This window comes from Phasianus colchicus, chromosome 7 (genome assembly GCF_987193195.1).
Source record: "Phasianus colchicus chromosome 7, bPhaCol1.hap1.1, whole genome shotgun sequence".
NCBI classification, from domain to species: domain Eukaryota; kingdom Metazoa; phylum Chordata; class Aves; order Galliformes; family Phasianidae; genus Phasianus; species Phasianus colchicus.
Window position 1 is genome coordinate 9,105,084 of NC_143442.1, and position 18,626 is coordinate 9,123,709.

At 38.2% G+C, this 18,626-nt stretch overlaps 1 protein-coding gene across 5 annotated transcripts in view; it reads left to right on the forward strand.

Annotated features, from left to right (window-relative positions):
* The window catches only part of ZNF148 (zinc finger protein 148), a 33,181-nt gene that overhangs the window by 7,108 nt on the left and 7,447 nt on the right, over positions 1-18,626 (forward strand). For 3 of the 5 annotated variants that reach the window (XM_031590665.2, XM_090143637.1, XM_090143638.1), the window contains exons 2-5: positions 10,484-10,829; positions 12,062-12,187; positions 15,209-15,332; positions 16,006-16,089. In XM_031590665.2, coding sequence (XP_031446525.1) covers positions 10,500-10,829; positions 12,062-12,187; positions 15,209-15,332; positions 16,006-16,089 — 664 coding nt within the window. In that variant the 5' untranslated portion in view covers positions 10,484-10,499. The remainder of the gene's footprint in view (positions 1-10,483; positions 10,830-12,061; positions 12,188-15,208; positions 15,333-16,005; positions 16,090-18,626) is intronic. The other 2 variants (XM_090143639.1, XM_031590666.2) reach the window with 2 other exon arrangements.

The window sequence follows — 18,626 nt, forward strand, 5'->3', positions numbered from 1 at the left end:
ATTTTTGTCTTACTGTATTCTAGCACTTAATTAGCGAGAATTAGCTGCAGGGTACCAAAGTTACTGAGCTAGAATCCAATTTATACAGTCCTTTCCTTCAGGAGCACACAGTCCTAAGTTTCAGGTTTTGGATCATTTTCAATGTTAGTTAACGGGCTAGAATATCTCTGTTGTTACTGCTCTTATTAAATGACTTCTAGACATCTCATGTTTTGGCTTGCCTTGATCTGAAAATGAGCTTAAGTGTTTTAAAATTGTTTGAGAATAGTCAGGCTGTAATGAGGACTAATCACCTCAGGGCATGCGATGGAAGTCAGCGGGGTTCCTTCTTCCTGTGGCTCCTGGAGTACTGTGGGGCAGTTACTGGGAGGTGTGCTGGGTGGGACAGCCAGATTTGCTGCAGAAGAGCACTGTGGTTAGCAGTTACCTGATTTGACATGTTTGTTTTTCTTTTTTCCTTTGGAGTGAGGATCAGGCAGATTAAAATGACTTACAATTCTGGTATTTTATGTAAGCAGGATAGGAATAGTTCTTAGCTGATTCAGTCTGACCACAACTGTTGGTTATCAGTGAGGAGGTGATAGATTTGTTGCAACAGTGTGGGGGAAAAAAAAGTCCTGACTGTACAGAATTGTACTCTTCAAAAACTTCTTTGCTGCCTTGGCAACTTTACGTCGTCTGTCACTTGTGCTCTGAGAGTGGCTTTTAAGAAAGCAGCTATCCTCGATTTAGAGTCTATTTCTGCTGCTTCCTCCTCTGGCTGATTTTCTACTGCTTTTCAGTACCAGTGTGTCTGTTTATGTACCGCCTCTTCTTCTCCTTGATGGAGGTGCTTGATGCTCTCCTTAGGCTCTGTAGCAGTGGTTAGTGAGGCCACAGTCCCTGGTTCCTGGGATGAAGATTGCTCTGTAGCACCCTGTTCATAACAGGTTGAATGCTTTGAAAAAAAATAGAGATCTATTTTATTCACTGTTAGTCAGTGACCTCCCTAACTATAGCATCTCAAGATCCTCTACTGCTGCTTCTTCATTGTGCAGTAAAGGAATGAAAGGGCTGCCAGCACTGGAACCAGATCGTTTTTCAAGTCTCTTCCATCCTAAGCCATTCATTTACAGTCAGGACTGCTTCCAATGATACCTAAGGTGCTGTCACTTACTATTCTTATATTCTGATAAAGCTGTCATCTCTGAAGGGTCAGAGCACCTTACAGAAATATCTTCTGCATTGTGATTAGCAACTTCCCATTGTGTTTCTATATTGTTTCCCAGGAGATTGTTATTACACTGGCTTAGTTTTGTCATTAGCTGAGTTGTGTGTGCCTTGTGTTTGTTTACATTAGCAAAAGAGAGGTGGATAAACTTGTTTGTGCTTGAAACAGCTTATTTTCTGTGTTTTATATTCAGTTTAGTGTTTTTTGGTTGCTGGATGTATTAATCTTGTGGCACAGGTCCCCCAAAACCCTTTATTTTTACCGTAGGCAGTTCGGACCTATTGTGTTAGAGGAGTGGAGCAGTCAACCAAGCTGTCTGCCTCTGAGCTTTCAGAAGGCCTCTTTCACATATTCTGCCCACGCTGATGGCTTTGAAAGATGCCCTCTGAAGGTAACGTGGTGGTGTTTGGAAAGCAACATAGGAAGAGAATTTGCTCTGTCTGCCCACAGTGAATCTTCTACAAAAGACATATTCATTCTGTCATCTTTTGGACTAATTGGATTTTCTGAGGTTACTGTTCCATGTGTAGGTGAAAGGTGTGGTTGAAATACAGCAAATATAGCTTAACAATAACGTTACACTGGGATATAAAGGAGAAAAAACTTGATATGTGAAAAGTTACCCTGCAGAGGGCCAGCAGCACTTCTCACAACTTATTTCTAGGTGTTACACAGAGTGTAGGCTTATCTTGAATAAGTTTATTGTAATGAAGTTAAGGAAAAATTCTGTATTTAGTTTTTGCCAGCATCCAAGAACTGAAATTGCAACTTAGGAAAATGATTCCTGTGTTCCAAAACATGATAGCTGCCCTCATAGTCTGAGAGGCGGTGTGTAAATAATGATTTCAGTGAGATCTAAGAATACAGTCTGTGCTCAGTTGGGTGTTTTGCCTGCATTGTTTGTGTCCCTCACACCTATGGTTTAGATTACTGTTGGGATTTTCCTAGAAGTTTTCTTTATCCTGTCCTGTATGTAAATAGGGGGTCTCTGAGATAGCTGTGGGTTTTGCCACTAAGGTTTTGGGATCAAAATCTTGATTATACTTGCATTTGTGTATTATTTAGTCTGTATGGACTTATTAAGTAATTGATTTGAATTTTTCTGTAATTATTATTTTTCTTAAGTACCTATGGATGGGCTTTTAGAAAACAATGAGAAGCTAAGCAAAGATATTACAGACAAGAGAAGTATGCACTTGGAAGAATGTTTTTAGGTATAAGTCAAACAAATAAACATTGAAATTACAGCATGGAGTTCTACCTATGCCACTGTAAATTTACCATAGTAAGTGTATTTTCATTGCTATAGCCTAATGTATTGCTCAGTTCTTTTATATTGTGGTCTTTAATGAGACATGAACTCAGTGTTTCCTCCCACGGAGACCCCCTCATTTCTGAATGCATAGTAGGATACGTGGTACTCACTGAATGAGCAGCTGTTCAGTTGTTTGCTTTCTTCTCATTACATAATGTGTTCTCTTACTGTACTCAGCTTAATCTTGCTCTGAAGGCAGAGTGAATGTATTTTGTTGAAAGAGAGGTTAGTGAGCCCCTCATAAATAGTTCCTACTGCTCTCTTCACACTTAAGTCCTCGATAGGTCATCGCTCTGTTGTAGAGATAAGGAAGTGGAAGTGCAGGGAGAGGGAAGATTTGCTGAAATGATAGATGTGCCCAAGAGCAGTGGCAGAGCTGAGAAAAGAAGCCAAATCCATCAGTCTCTCACAGCTCTGTTCCAACATCATGGTTTCTCTTTGGACATCCTGTTGCATTTGCCTTTTCTTGATGCCAGCTCTGTCTGTGCTCCCCCATTCCTCTCATGATTCTCCACCCAAGTGTATTAGTTAGAAATGTGCTGGTTGTGCTTTCTGATCTGGGCTTAGGTCCCAGGGTGGGCTGAAGCACTCTTGTCTGCCTCACTTGCTAAGTGATGTGGGCATCCCTTTCTATCTTGTGTATGCCACCTTCTTCCCTCAGGAGCTGTGTTGGCCGCAGGAACAAGAACACTATAAAGTGATTAGTTCACCCTTGTGACCTGTATTGAACACTGCTTTTTCTGACAAGTATTTTCACTGGTCCTCAGGGAAATGATATGGTTGGAGAATTGATGCCTGGGAGTAATACCAGAACTTGTGTTTGGTCTGGATGTCCACTGAGCTCTTTAAGAGCTGTAGAATTGCAGATGATCTCTGGAAGGATCAAGGGTAGGATTCTGTTTTGCAATATAGTGTTGAACTGCTCAAATGGCCATGACTTTTTTTTTCTGCCTCATTTACACTCATTTCAGCCATTGTAAAAATGGACCAATGGTGTTATAAACTATATATATTGTACTTATATACAATGCCAAAATGTGAGACAGGCAAATTATGATGATCCAGGCACTTGTCCCAGACTTTTGTATGTATGGATGCAACTTCTTGTATCCTCCCAGGGCTTTTTGTGTGTAGGGTTTTACAGATTTTTAAAAATCAGTCTGGAAACACCAGAAATACTGTTGTACATACATACATGGAGGCCTCTGCCATTTAAGCCAGTAGGGTAACTGATAGCAAGAGCAGGTTATCATCTTCTGTAAAATAACACTAGCATAGTGCCAGTGACAAGAAGGAGGGAGCATGCAGAGATGCCTTGCAGATATTTGCAGGGAGCAGAGCAGTGATGAAACCCAGGAATTTCTCCAGGCAACTTAAGGACTGAAGATTTTAAAAAGCAACATATTTGTCTTTTCTATTAGTTTTCAAGGTGAAATTATATGAGATGGGCTGAGCCTGTTAGCATGTGGATGCTGCAAAGAGAAGGGCCTGCTCCCACACTGTTTTGAACTGCCTCTGACAGAGTCTTTATGGTAAATCAACTCAGCGAGTTAGCCTGGCAGAAAATTAATAACTGAAAAAAACCCAACCCAAAACACAACAGTTTATGAACTGTATAAATGTCTGTTTGTATGAGCACAGCATTGGTGCAAAAGATAGGGCCAGAGTGTCACAGTTAGGAGGAAGGAGAAGTGCTCTTTCAGTGACAGCTGGCAGATCAGCTCAGCTATGCCACATAACTGCTGCAAATAAATAAATAAATAAATAAATAAATAAATAAAATATGTATGCAATATCTGAAATATTGTTACAAAAATTCAGCTGGAGGCATACTTGTAATATGTAACATTTTACAAAATTTTAATGAGTTTGCTACACTGGTAACATCCCTGTGGGTTTTAGAATGCAACCATGGCTTTGTTAATATTGAAAGCTTTCTTATAGGCGTGTTTGCTATTAGACTGTGGTTTTGCTGGTGATGATCCAGTTCTGAATTTAGGGTAAGCAAGGTGGCAAGGATTTTCATGCATGGATAATTTTATGCACAATAAGTAGATTTTCTGAGAGTAATCCTGTTGGTTGTAATAGGACTATTCACAGCTCAGTATGAGTGGACGTCTGTGTAGGATCAGGCCCTGTGCTGTTGGCGTGCAGTCAGCACCATGGGGCATTTAGAAACAACTGTGCTAAAAGTGCTAGGAGTGACTATATTGTACGCTCTGGTTTAGAATGTGTTAATTTTCAGATCCGTGAACCTTTTCACAATGCGTCATGTTTGATTGCTTTCCTTCTGTTCCGCGAGTCGGCACATTTTAATTCATTTTTATCAATGCATGGATGTTAATTTCAAAGTCTTTCTTTTAGCTTTGTCTTATTTTCTGAGTAGGGAGAAGAGATAACATTTAATGTTCTTTATTTAGAACCATTAATGAGGGTATTATTTTTCACTTTCCAGACTTTGGCTGTACATTCAAAATGGAACTTTTGACATTGTGGAGGCTAGCTGTGTTTCCTTTTATATTAGACTGCATCAATATTTTAATAATGCAGATAAGTATCTTTCCTGATGTGAAAATCCACGACACATTTCGTGATCTGATTGGGTTCACTTGAATTTTGTGGTTTTGTGTACCTGATATTCATTTAAGTTCAGAGGTTAGCATGAATCATTGTAGTTTGGCCATAGAGATGAGCCCTTAGAGACAATAATATGCTCAGGCATTCCCATATATTGCTTTTTTTCTGAAGTTTCTTTACCTTTTGCAGTGGTAGCCTTTCTACAGTTTGTTGCTTAAAGTCGTTCTTCAAAAGGCTGCAGGATATAGATAAAATAACAAATCTTTAAGAGAACCCAGTTAGTATTTCTGGATGCTTGCTGATAATTAAATAATGCTTTACTGCTTGCTTAAGGAAAGGAGAGAGAGGGCAGGATAGCTGCTCACCACCTTCACTCAGGGTGGAGAAAACATGCTGCTCCACATGTTGTACTCTGGTGGCTGTCGAGTTTTGTCCCTTCCTTTCAGAGTGTCTTTTCAGCTTTAATACATAGCAGCCACTATCCCAAGTAGTCCTTTTTAGATATTAATGTGTCCTTATGATTTATTTTAATTTTCAATTCTGAGTTTGAAACCCCCTCACGCTTTTCTCTTACGATAATTTTGTTAGAATTATAGACTGGCCTGGGTTGAAAAGGACTACAGTGATCATCTAGTTTCAACCCCCCACTATGCACAGGGTCGCCAACCACCAGACCAGTCTGCCCAGAGCCACAGGCAGCTGTTTCTTTCATTGGGAATATTGTGTTTCCCACTCAGCTTTCCAACTCACTGCACCGTGATCTTTGGAAAAACTGCTGTTGGGGTACTGAAGTGAGCAGCTGTTGAGAAGTGCTGTAGGGTTTGGCTCAGCAGTGGTGTTTGAAGTGAAGCAGCGTGGTTCCCTGGCTGGAGATGCTCTGCAAGCAGCTGCTGAGCATTGTGTGAAAGGAGAAGGGGCTGAGATATCTGATGAGCTCTCTTCCACGCAGTCTCTTCCCATCTTTCTTTTCCCCAAATGCGTGCCTACAGATGTCTCTTGTGAAATACTTTGCACAAAGTAAGGTTTGGAGAAGCTCTACAAGCAGTACCTTTGTTGATGGCTTTTTTTCCCTCTATGCAGTCAAAGAATATGCCAAAATCATATGATAGTTTGGTGGAGCTTGATAAAGTTCTGGAATTTTGTAGAAAATCTCTCTGCAATAAGGATAACAGTGCTTTATGCCAAGAAAAATACTTGTGTATGTTCGTGTATGGTTTGTGTTATTTTAACTTCAGTCACGATAATCTCAAAATAAGTTGATCTTTATCTCACAGATGCATCTTGCACTTAAAATATTTATTTAATCTTTACAGGCTTAGTAAAGTGAGCTTGTTTGAATGCTTTTAACTTACATTTTCTTTATCATGCTGTCATTCTTCCAAGAACACATCTCTCCTCCTCTTCTTCAATTTAAGTGAAAGGATTCTTTTTGTGTGAGCCAAAAGGTGCCAGCTGACAAATTACTCTTGTTTTACTGAGATGGCTGCAATTGGGATACTTCTCATTTGAATTAATAGCTTATTTTCTTTGCATTTCATTTTAAATCAGTACCTTGGTTTCATATGGCTTACAGTGTTTTATCGCTTAGAATATGCAGCCTGAGCAGCCTAACAGTATGATTTCTCATTATTTTTCTATGAAAAGCCAGATGTTTGAAAGCCTGATTTAATAAGCAGTACACTCACAGTAGCAGCATCCGATATGACTCAAGATCATGACTGGAAAACAGCAGAGTGCTTTCATTTGCATGACTACTAAGTCTGCTAGGCAGGGTAAGAAAAAAGTTTCCATATCATTGCCAATTCAGAGAACTAATAAGTCCAATAAATGCCACTTAATGCTGGACTGTCTTCTGGGCAGCTGTTCCCTCTTCCTAACTCTCCTGTCATTCTGCACGTCATGAGCTGCCCACCTCTCTTGGTGAAAGTAGCAGCTCTTTTGTATTAAACACTTGGGTCTCTCTGTTTTCATTTGTCTGCCTACCTTCCTGCCAGGAAATTGCTTTCATCCAGGATTTCCTCAATTCATACCTAATTTCAGAGTGATAGGGTGGAATCCCCCGTATGGAGCAACTGTTTCTTTCAGTACCTGGAGCAGACAGATCGGGACCACCATGTTCTCACACCTGATACTGTTTGGTTTTGTTCTGGTTTTTTGTTTTGTTTTGTTTTGTTTTGAATTTTCTAGAATGCTCTTGACTATTTTGAGTTCTTGTATTCCAGTACCAGCCCATACCATTTTTCTATAGAATCTGCATTGAGCTTATGCTGTGTCTTATTATGGAATGGAAGAAAAGGCATAGCAAATAATGATCTATGTAAGACATATCCCAAATGTGAATAAACTTGGGTTAAAGACTGAAATGAATAAATATATCTGCTTGTTTTCCTTGGAGTCTGCCTTCCATGCTGTATCTTTAAAGTGCCCTACCTAAGAAACCTTAGCTCCTTTGTGCCATCCTTTATCAAATAATGATTCCATGGAGGACAGATTGTCCAGAACTCCAGTTCCTTCTCACATTTCTTAACACAGGATCCTTCACACTGCTAAGATGATAAATTCACCCGCTTTTTCTTCTTTTAGGATCACTAAGATCTGCTGCAGGATTTCTCTGGGAGACCTACATTCTTGGGGAAAAAAAAAAAACAGGTTTTTGTGCTGTGCCAGGTTTTTAGTTGTATTATAGCTGAGAAACAATCAATATGATTTCCCGGTTACCTCCCCAAAATACTTTATGGATTATATCATGTCTCTGGGTGGCTGTGTGGCATACCAGGCATGCATTTTCTCTTGGAGGTGTGAAACCTCATTCTCTGACTATAAAGTAGATTAACTGGGAGTATGCTTGTCACCTAGTGCTACCTGAACTCACTTATGACAGTAAGGAATTGTTGTTGTATTTGAAGACAGATGCTGAGAAAATCAAGAGTAAGATTTCAAAGGCATCAAATGTCCTTGTGTTAAAATTGCAGAAGAAAAATGGACAAGTTGAAAGCAAAAGTATTCCTGAAATTTTTTCTCTTCTATCACAAAAAAGCTGCTTTTTTGTTGTTGTTGTTTGTTTCTAAAATTTCTTTTTTTTTTTTTTTTTTGTGGTTTTGTGGGGGTTTTTTATTGTTTTTTTTTTTTTTTGTGTGTGTGTGTGTAAGAAGGGGATTATTAGAATTGTTGATGGCATTGTCATATTTAAATGGATTTAGCTTGGTGACTGTGCTCTCCTGACTTTCAGCAAAGTAAGGCTCAATAGAAAGATCTTTAACTGCCTGAAAAGCTGCTTTTTTGACATTCCTTCTAAATACTTGGAGTTTGGAGAAGTCAGACCATCCTGATTGTCAGTCTCTTGATGATAGACAGAAATTTAGCACCTCTCATTATAGGGAGTAGAGACAAATGCTATTCCACTTCTGTGGTAGATGACATGAGTTGCTACTAGAAGGTGTTAAAGTGGATTTTATTTTATTTTTTAAGAAACTGAGTGAGTGAATTTTACTGTTAGAAGGTTGGGAAGTAATAGTTTTTGAAACAAATTATCCTCTAGCAGAACTTTCCAGTCTTTTCCAGCAGGTTCTGCCTGTGGCATGCATTCCAAACAAGTACTACAGGATCTCACCTGAATGAAGAAAGATTGCTGTTTTTTGTGAACTCACTGTAGTTTGGTACAAACACAGCTTTGCAAAGGTTTAGGATGCATTGAGAATTTTCAGATTTTCCTGATGAAGAAAATGCTTTGGAAAGTGACCACACCAAAGAAAGTGATATAAATATGTGATGTGTGTTTGTTTGATGTAGTGATTTAGCAAACTGGCAGGCTGTGGGTATGAGTATGTGGCTTTGCAGTGTGATGGCTTGGGCAGCTCCAGGCAGACTTGATTGCTTTGATTACAAGTTGTTAGCTGGAGCTGTATGGAGGGAAGCATAGCCTCATACTTGAAGTCAGAATGGAAATGGAGCATTTCACCATGATGCAAACCTAGCGGACAAAACTTGAGGCTGTTGAGCAGTAACATACCAACATCATATTTCTATTCCAAATGCATCAAAATCAAAGGTGCTGCTGCTGTCACTGTGCTCCCTGAGACAATAGAATAATAGAATATCCTGGGCTGGATGGGTTGCATGAAAATCATCAAGCCCAGTTCCTGGCTGCACACAGGGCTACCCAAAATTTAGGCCTATATCTGAGAGTGGTGTCAAGATGATCTTTGAACTCAGGCAAATGGGGCTGTTCCCACGACCCTCTGGGGCAGAACCTTACCCCTCCCCTGTTACAGCTCCATGCTGTTCCTTCTGGCCCCGTGGCTGTCAGACAGCAGAGCTCAGCGCTGCCCTCTGCTCCCTGTGAGAGCTGCAGCCGCCGTGAGGCCTTCCCTCAGCTCTGGGCTGAGCACATCCAGAGACCTCAGCTGCTCCTCATATGTCTTCCCCTCTAGTCCCTTCATCATCTTGGTGGACATCCTTTGGACACTAATAGTTTTATGTCCTTTTTGTACTGTGGCACCCAAACCTACAGTCAGTGCTGAGGTGAGGCTGTGCAGAGCAGAACAGGACAACCCCTTCCCTCATCCAGTGGCAGTGCTGGTCCTGGTGCCCCCCAGATGTCCATCGTGTGCTTCTGTTGGGCCTGCTCTGTGCTGCTGCTTCCAGCCACAAAAGCTTGCTGCCCTGTAGTGAAAAGCAGTTGGTAAAGCCATGATACTTGTTGGAGTTCTGTATCTCTGTATATCATGAATCAGTGTAATGGTATTGCTATTCCTGACTGGAATAAATGTTTCCTGACTAACGCGCCAGCTTAGCGGTGTGGAAATGAATGTCCTTTTCATAAACAAACCCTCCTTCTCTGTAGTTCTTCTGTGGCGTACATGTTGAGACAGAAAGTTGCCTTTTCCTCTCACTTTGGGTTGTTAAGATGTTCCAGCTTCTCTAGTATGGTCCGGGTAGTGGTGGTGAAAGAGCACTAAAAGAACAAGGAAATAGGGAGAATGGGACCAACCTGACAGTGGCATTTCTCAGACAACTGAAACAGAATAAAAAAGGGGAGGGGGTGGGAGGGAATAAAAAAAAAACAAAACAGTTTTCTAAGGAATAAGGAGGAAGAATTAGCTGTCACTTAATCTCCCAATTTTGCCAGCAACTTAAGGCACTTTGTTATAAACCTTTTGTTCAGAAGTGTTCATTTGTGTCCACATGCATGTGTGTGAAGGGAGAATGTTTACTGTTGAACTGAAGCGTCCAGTTTTTCACTTCTATTTGGGTGTAGATTTTAGGAGTGGAGTGCATGTGTGTGTGTTGAGTCTGACTGAGTTCTTATAAAATGTTCTTAAGTAAAAACTTTAAGCAAGAGCACCAATTGTAGATGTTTACTATTAAAACTTTCTTTGTAGGTTATTGCACTTAAGAATGAACATTGAAGACAAGCTGGGAGGATTATTTCTTAAATGTGGTGGCATAGACCAGATGCAGTCATCCAGGGCTATGGTAGGGATGGGTGCAGTATCTGACCAGTCCGGAGTGTCGGGAGAACGGCAAGAGGCTGTGCTTCAAGATCGGACTATGGCGCACCAGGAAATTCTTGCACCAGACGAAGTGTTACAGGAAAGTGAACTTCGACAGCAAGAGATGATTTCACATGATGAACTCATGGTCCATGAGGAGACGGTAAAAAATGATGATGACATGGATACGCAAGATAGACTTCCTCAAGGGCTGCAGTATGCTGTTAACGTCCCTGTAAGCAATTTATTTGTGAAATATTGGAGAATTTATTAGGAAACTTGATCTGGTAGTCTTATCCTACTCTGGCAAGAATCTATTAATTGCTTGTTTGGATTTTGATTATCAAAATATTTATGAATAGATGCTACTTACGAAAATGTTGTTTGCCTCTGTCTGTGGACAGTTTTTTCCAATTAAGTATAATCTTCAAGTATCTGTTTTATAAATATTTTATAATCAGGCTGTTACCATAGAATTAGCGAGTTAAAATGTGCTCTTCTTAATATATTTAATGTTCCAGGGTAGCTATAGACCAGAATAAATAGCATTACGAAAAGGTGCATACTGTTTATTCGGTTGGTAGTACTGTTTAGTTTCTTTTGATATAGGAAGCATTTTCTTATATGTTTTCCAAGTATGTGGACGCTTAGCAATTGCATTCACACTGCAGGTTGGACTGTGACACTTCATACATGACCATAAATATGCCCCTCCTTGATATCTAACAGAAGCCGTACCTCATCTTTCCCAGAGCGAATACAGATGACTTCCTTTTGAAAGCAGAGCATCTGTCTGTAAAGCAGCACATCATCACTGTTACCAGTCAAACATAAAGGATAATTGCAAGGACCTTAAAAGTAGATAGCCTTATATACGAGGAATAACCCTTAGAAAGGTAGTTGTTAAAACACTACTCTGTTAGCTGGAGATCAGGCAGTTCAGCTGTTAGAAAAATGTAAGAGTATCTTGCTCTTCATTAAAGTTTACCTCGAGAAATACTTTTTGGAAAACAAACAAACAAACAAAAAACCAAACCCTTCGTTAGCAATATTTTTGTTTTGTTTAAAAATATTTGTCTTAAATGTATAATAAACTATTCAGTTTAATCTTGCATTGACAATACGCAGACTAAAGTAAAATAGGTGTGAAAAGCTGAATGGTTTTACAGATGGAAGTGATTTTAATATAAAGACTGATCTCAAAATCACCACAGATCAGAAGGAAAAAAAAAACTTTGGGAGATGAATGAAAGGATACATCAAAATGTCACTGTAAAAATTAACTATGCCCTTTTTACGTAGATATTTATTATTCCTTTCACTTAAATTTCTGAAAGAATGAAGCCACAAAATAATTCCCTTTAGAAAAAGGTTTTCTGTTTCAGCAGTTTGTCATCTTCTAAAATTGAAAAATTGCTTTTCTGTAGTGAGAACCTTACCTGAAACTGGCACTTGGTATCTTAACAGATCAGTGTAAAGCAAGAAATTACCTTTACTGATGCATCTGAACAACAGAAACGAGACAAAAAACAAATACGAGAGCCAGTAGATTTGCAGAAAAAGAAGAAAAGAAAACAGCGTTCACCAGCAAAAGTAAGACATTGATTTGGCAAAACCAAGATTAAAAGAACCTGAAGATTTGGTTTACTATGACTAATTTCATTAGCACTTGAAGTAGTTAGGCTGAAATTGTTTGTTTGCTCAGTAAAGATGCAGGTCTGAAGTTTACTAGAGACCCCAAACAAAACCTGATATAACAGTGTTTTTCTTTGAACTCTTTTTAGCAACGTGAACCCTTGACGTATTTTAACATCTGTCTCTCCAGGGAGTCTTCTCCAAATATTTTTTTAAAATTATGAGTCAGTAGCTTTGTAGACAACCTATAAATCATTACTCTGTATCAGTCTAACAATAATTGTGCTTTTCTTTGAGCCTGATAATTTCATATGCTTTATGCATAATGAAAAGTTTTTAAAAAGAAATCTAAAACGGTAGTTTGGAAAACTCTAAAAAGTTGACTAATATACAAAAAATAATCTACTGGTAGGGAATATTTCTGTGGTCATAATCATCTTCATATATGTATTTATTTATATCAGAAGATTCGTATGAGAGCTGCTGGTTTGTTACTTCAAAAATTGTTTTGTAGATCCATTCATGAAGAATATGTGTCCCCGTATGTCTGAAAACATAGGCTTTCTTCTGAGACTTCAGATAAAAACAGAATCATTTCACCTCATGAGGTAGCAGTGTTAGACCTTCTAGTAACTCTCTAAATCAGTCTTCATATTTAAAAAACCTATGCTGGATGCTCTGAAAGGTAAAAATGAGGTCATACAGAAGCATTAAATAAGCCTATCCTGAAATCAACCTAGGCTGTGTACCCATAGAAGGAAAACTCAATCTAGCACCAAGAAAAGTTCCAAAAATTCCTGCTGGGGACCCTCAAGTCCTCTTCAAAGCACCGCCAAATTTGGTGATGTTTGTAGTGTACTTGTAAAGTTGACAGATTGTTTCAGATTGGGTGTGGAAGCAAGTTCCAAATCCTTTGCATCAAGATGTTTGTCCCTTTGATAGAAAAAGGAGATCTAGGTTGAATACCCTCCAAAGATCACTTCCATGGAAACACTGCAAGGTAGAAGAGGCATGTGGCCCTCCTTCTACAGGCACGTACTTGCATGCTTCCTTTTTATCTTTCAATCTGTCAGTGTCATTCTTTTGAGATAACAAAAGAATGAAAAATGATCAGGAGAATTGTTAAACAGGTTTGTAGGTTTTTTTTTCAGTCTCTCTTCCCTTTTTTTTTTTTTTTTTTTTTTTTTAAGCTTGTCAGAGTAGAGTGGCAGAAAGAAGCTAAAGGACTGACGTAGGTGACAGTCTACTCCAGCATAAGTTAGCATTCCCAGAGTAATGGGTTGATTTTTCTATCCAAACAGCAGCTGGGACTTTTAGAAATGGAAGTCAATGAATATGTGGAAACATTTTAAATTTTGTATCAGTGTAGTCATCATATGCATAAAAAGTAGGTTGCTTTTATGAATCCTCTCTTCTTGTCCCCCTCCCATGCACACACATGCATGCACATGTACACACATACACATGCACACACAGACATTTACATATTCTTGTTACTTTTATTATGAAAACTGCACTGACAAAGTTAATGTTCTTGATTTAAGAGATATTCAATGAATGGATGCAGTAGAAAAGGCCAGGTTTAGCATAATTGTGGAATTAAGTGTATTTTCTGCATGATTATTTAAAATATTTCAATATGTGTATGGAAATCCTAAGAGGTATTTAAATTTATTTTGATTTAATCAGTCAGCCTTTCATTAGTTGAGCGCTGTTACAGAGCAGAATTTTTCTGTCTGTATCAGAGGCTTACTGAAGCTGTAACATGCCACTCCTCCACACGTATGAATGTGCTTGTCCTTCAGAGTGAATGCACAAGAATTTGTTAGCTGAGACTTTCCCTTTTGCTGAATTTGGGTGCAGCAAAACAAAAAATTGTTTTAAGTAGAATCTACAGCATTTGCTACTGTTGCAGAGAGATTATTTCATTTATTCTGACTCCCTTTCTCATCATTATCATGATCATAAAACCTTAAACATCATAACTAATCAAAATGCAGATGTCTTTCCCCAGCAGACTTTTATTTTTTAATAACAAGGGACTAAATTCTTTTACTGAAGGTTTCTTAAGTGCTTCTTTGTAGTTCTATTTCCAGTTAAGTAAGCCTTTTGGAAACGCAATGTGTTTACTGGTTTTCTTATGCTCTTGCCAGAGATAGTAGAGGGTTTGGGTGTGGGTTTTTGGTTTTTTTTTTGTTTTTTTTTTTCCTTTTCTTTTTGACAAATTAAGAGAAAACCTATAATGAGCTTTATTGAATGAGATAGATGTGGTGTAAATATTTTTTCTCAGTTCATTTTTCCAACCTTAAATGAAAATAGTTGCTTTGACACCAAAGCAATTGAGTTTGGAAAGCTGAATTTGTCAAAGAGATGTTCTAACGTGTATATTGAGTGAGCCATATTTTACTGAGTGAAAAACTTGGCTGAAGGATAATACTATTGTCTTGGTTGTTCTGCTTTGGGGTTTTGGTTCTTAAAATACAATGTTGTCTCCGAGATCGCTGTTGTTATGCAGATGTAGGTAATTTGTTTGTCTATCCTACATAATTTATTTGTCTCTTAGCAAATTGCAATCGTGATTTGAAAAAAAGAATATAAATTTTTGCTTTAAAATATGATTATCCATGATTCAGTGCCCAGAGGTGGTTTGGTTACTTTGCATCCTTTCCAACAGACGGGCAAAGTAAACAGTAGCATCTAAAATGATTCAGCTGTGAATAGGGAAACTCTAAGCTGATTTTCCATGAGCTGCTTTTGCTTCTGTCTTGTCTTGATGTACAATGAGACACCAGTTGGACTGGACTGCAATTGGAAATGTAAGCTGAAAGCCTGTCACGTAGCCTTATAGAAATTAGTATTGTTTTACCTGAAAAATCAACATTTTCTGCATCAAAAAAATTAATGTTTTTTATTTTTTTGTAGTTAATAAGACAACTTTAGAGGGTAGTGTGAGAACAAATTTTACTCTTTTTAAAATAGATCCTTACAATAAATGAGGATGGATCACTTGGTCTGAAAACCCACAAATCTCATGTTTGTGAGCATTGCAATGCTGCCTTTAGAACCAACTACCATTTACAGAGACATGTCTTCATTCATACAGGTACTGCTTGACTTCAAATTTGTCTTTTCTACTATATAAAGAGTTGTTTACTTATGTTAAAATGTTTTCAGCTCTATGCGAATTTCATTTTTAAGACTGTAGCTAACTTGGCATCTAAGCTTAGAGATTCCATGCACCAAAGTGTCAAAAGAATACCAGGGGGAAAAAAAAAAAAACAAACAGCAAATGTTTATTAAACTGAAGACTTAACTGTTTACAAGGTTTCTTTTCTTTCTTTATCAGAAAGTAATGGGTTGACTTGTAGCCTAAGTGCCAAAATTGACCCCTTTGTAAAATGTGTTCCGGCTGCTTATTTGCCTGATGAGGTATCTCTCTGGTTCGGAGAAGTGAAAAAGGTACTTACCATTATAATAGCTTGCCAGTATCCTGAATGCAGTCTTATGCCAGCATCACGATTGATCTCGTTCATGAGGGAATTAAAGCCATTTCAGATCACTCTTCCATGCTAGACTTAATGTGAATCTTAGGATCATGGAAAGCATTCTGGAGTTCACATACATAGTAAGGCTAATGTTTTTTGGTACTCGAGTATTTTTGGAATTCGCTCAGATGCTGGTTTTTTTAATAGAGATTTTAATATTCCTCAAAAGTAGTTATCAGAAACAACAGTGTGTAGTTATTAACTTATGGATGTGGAATTATATTGTTCAAGGTGAAAAACCATTTCAGTGCAGTCAGTGCGACATGCGTTTCATACAGAAGTACCTGCTACAGAGGCATGAGAAGATTCATACTGGTGAGTATAGTGCCTTGAGTATCTTTACTGGCGTGCTTAAAACTGTTTTCCCACTCAGGCAAGGTTTCTTGTAAGAAGTATGCAGCCTAAAACCCTGTTGTAGTTTGGTTTGACTTAACAAATGTTATAAAACTTTAGAAAATAAATTAGCTTTGTGCTTTTGACTTGCTCCATTTTTCTTTGGCTGTAAAGTGAGTATAAACTCTAATAGGCAATTTTGAAAGTCTATAAATAGTCCCAGCGATAAATCCTGAAATTTGTGCGTTCATAAAAGTTAAGGTTTGGTAAGCAGTTGTATCTTTTGTTGTATCAAGTTAATTTGGACAGCGGGGACTTCCAAATCTTCCTTTTGGTAGATTTTTATTTTTTATTTTTTTAAATTTAAATTTCTTTTGGAATTCAATGGATAAGTGCCAGGACTAAAATGGCCAAAATGCCTAACCCCAAAGGTATTAGAGTCAGCTTTACTTTTAGCTTTTTTTTTTTTCTTTTTTGAAAGGTTTAATTCAGAACTGTTCTAAAAATAAGAGCCTTAGTTTAAAAATATGAAATGTAGGTCAAACAAGGCCCAGAGTTTTAAGCCAAAGAGAGTTAAAGTTTCTATACATTTTTTTTATTATTATTATTTTGTTGCACTGCACAAAACCACATTCTTTAACAGGTTTGGCTTTGTTGGGTTTTTGGCATTTTGGTGCATGGCCTTTCAATCCCTCTTTAAATATTTTGTAATATGGTCCCTTTGGACTAGATGCCAACTTCTCAGCCTCTTTTACAGAAAAGCAGAGCTGGTGAATGTGCACAGTGTTTCTTGGCTGTAGCATTTAAGTGGATATGAAAGCTACTAACACGCAGTGCAGTGTGTGCATGTGTGTGAGTTGAGAGGGAGAAAAGTCTCTGCAAAATGAATTTTCAGAGCAGTGTACAGGGAGTTACATGCACAAATGCCCTGTTTATGGGATTTTTGTATCCTAAGTTGCCACGAGTCCAGACTAAGTAGGTTTCCTTCAGCCAGTCAGCCACAGAAGAGTCCTCCATTCTTCTGTCCAGTGTCTTTGTTCTGTTCAGTCTTTCCTCTGGCTCTAAATTGGTGAACCATGCTGCCTTCACTTTGTGTAGATATTATTCTTGAAAAGAACACTCATTCATTCTCATTTGTCTATCTGTTTGCCTCCCACCCCAAAAGAAAAGACAGAAATTTAAGTGTAGGGTCTTTTTTTCCACATTTTTCAGAAGATTTTTTTTTCACGATGATTATTCCCTGTACGTGGCTTTGAAAATGTGAGTCTGGGCAATGTAGTTAATTAACGCTTAACTGCAAATATTTTATAACTGAATTTGACTGTCTTTTGAAATTCAGTTTCTAGCTCCAATGACAGTTGTGCTGTCTTGACCTTAAGCTTTGGAGGGAGGGTTGGGCATGGTGGTGGGGCTGTTGGTTTTTTTCTAGCTCTCACATACACCATTTTTTTGCTTAGCAGAGGGGAAGCAGCCATTTAACAAATTAACTATATTGTTATCATAATCTTTAGATAACAGTTTTTCTCTTTTCCTCAGCATCCTGAGGTATAGTTCAGGAAAATTAAAAATGGTTGTGTCTGAATGGCTGAATTGTGGGTGTTTTCCTAGATGACAAGTAGTAAATGCTTAGGAGAAATCACTAAAGACCCAGCTTCCAGGAGTGTAATTTTCATTTAATTGAGCTAGTTTCCAGTAGGCAATCATCCTACACTTTTATTGTTACTTACTGGATGTTGTAGGACTTGTTTAAAAAATAAAAAAACAAAACTGATTTATTATTTTTTTTTCTTTGCAGTAACTCTCCTGCTCTCTCATCACCCCTCCCTCCCCAGTAAAAGAAAGGGGGAAATAAAAGGGGGGGTTTCTTTTTCAATTTCATTTAGTTAGTAAATATTTGCCCAGTGCTCTGTTTGAGGGCTTGGCCCAGTCGTAGCAGGGCTAATTGTCATTCTGCATACCCATCTGTGTTTTCACTCCTGTACGACAATATTCACAATGGGGCCATAGCTGTTTGTGTGGTGTTACTGTGTTGTGCAGAGCAGCATAACTGAATCCATCCAGGAAAGAAGAAAAGGGGAATTTTCAGTTAGTTGTTTTGACAGTAAGGTGAATGGTGGGCCTGTGTTTTTGCTTTGGTGGAAGTAAAGGAGAGCTCTCTTTGTATTACCTGTACTCTTTAAGAAATATGCCTTAAACATTCTTGTGTATATATACTTATTTTGCATTTTTATTCCCATGAATGGTTGGTTTTCAGCACCAGTTCTTGTGCTGTGCTTAAAACATTGATGAAGAACAGATTTTTTTTCAAAAGGCATTTATCAAATTTTCAGGTTTATTATTTTAAGATAATCAGAGATCGTTGTTACTCTCAGAAGCTCCATTTGATGTCTCTTACAAGGCCTGAATTTACAGGTGCTCCTGCTAGTTCCAGTGTAATTTGAATTCAGTCAAATGAAACGTTTTGATGGAGGAGGAAGCAATCAATGAACAGCCTTATTCTGTGTAAATAATTAAATAGT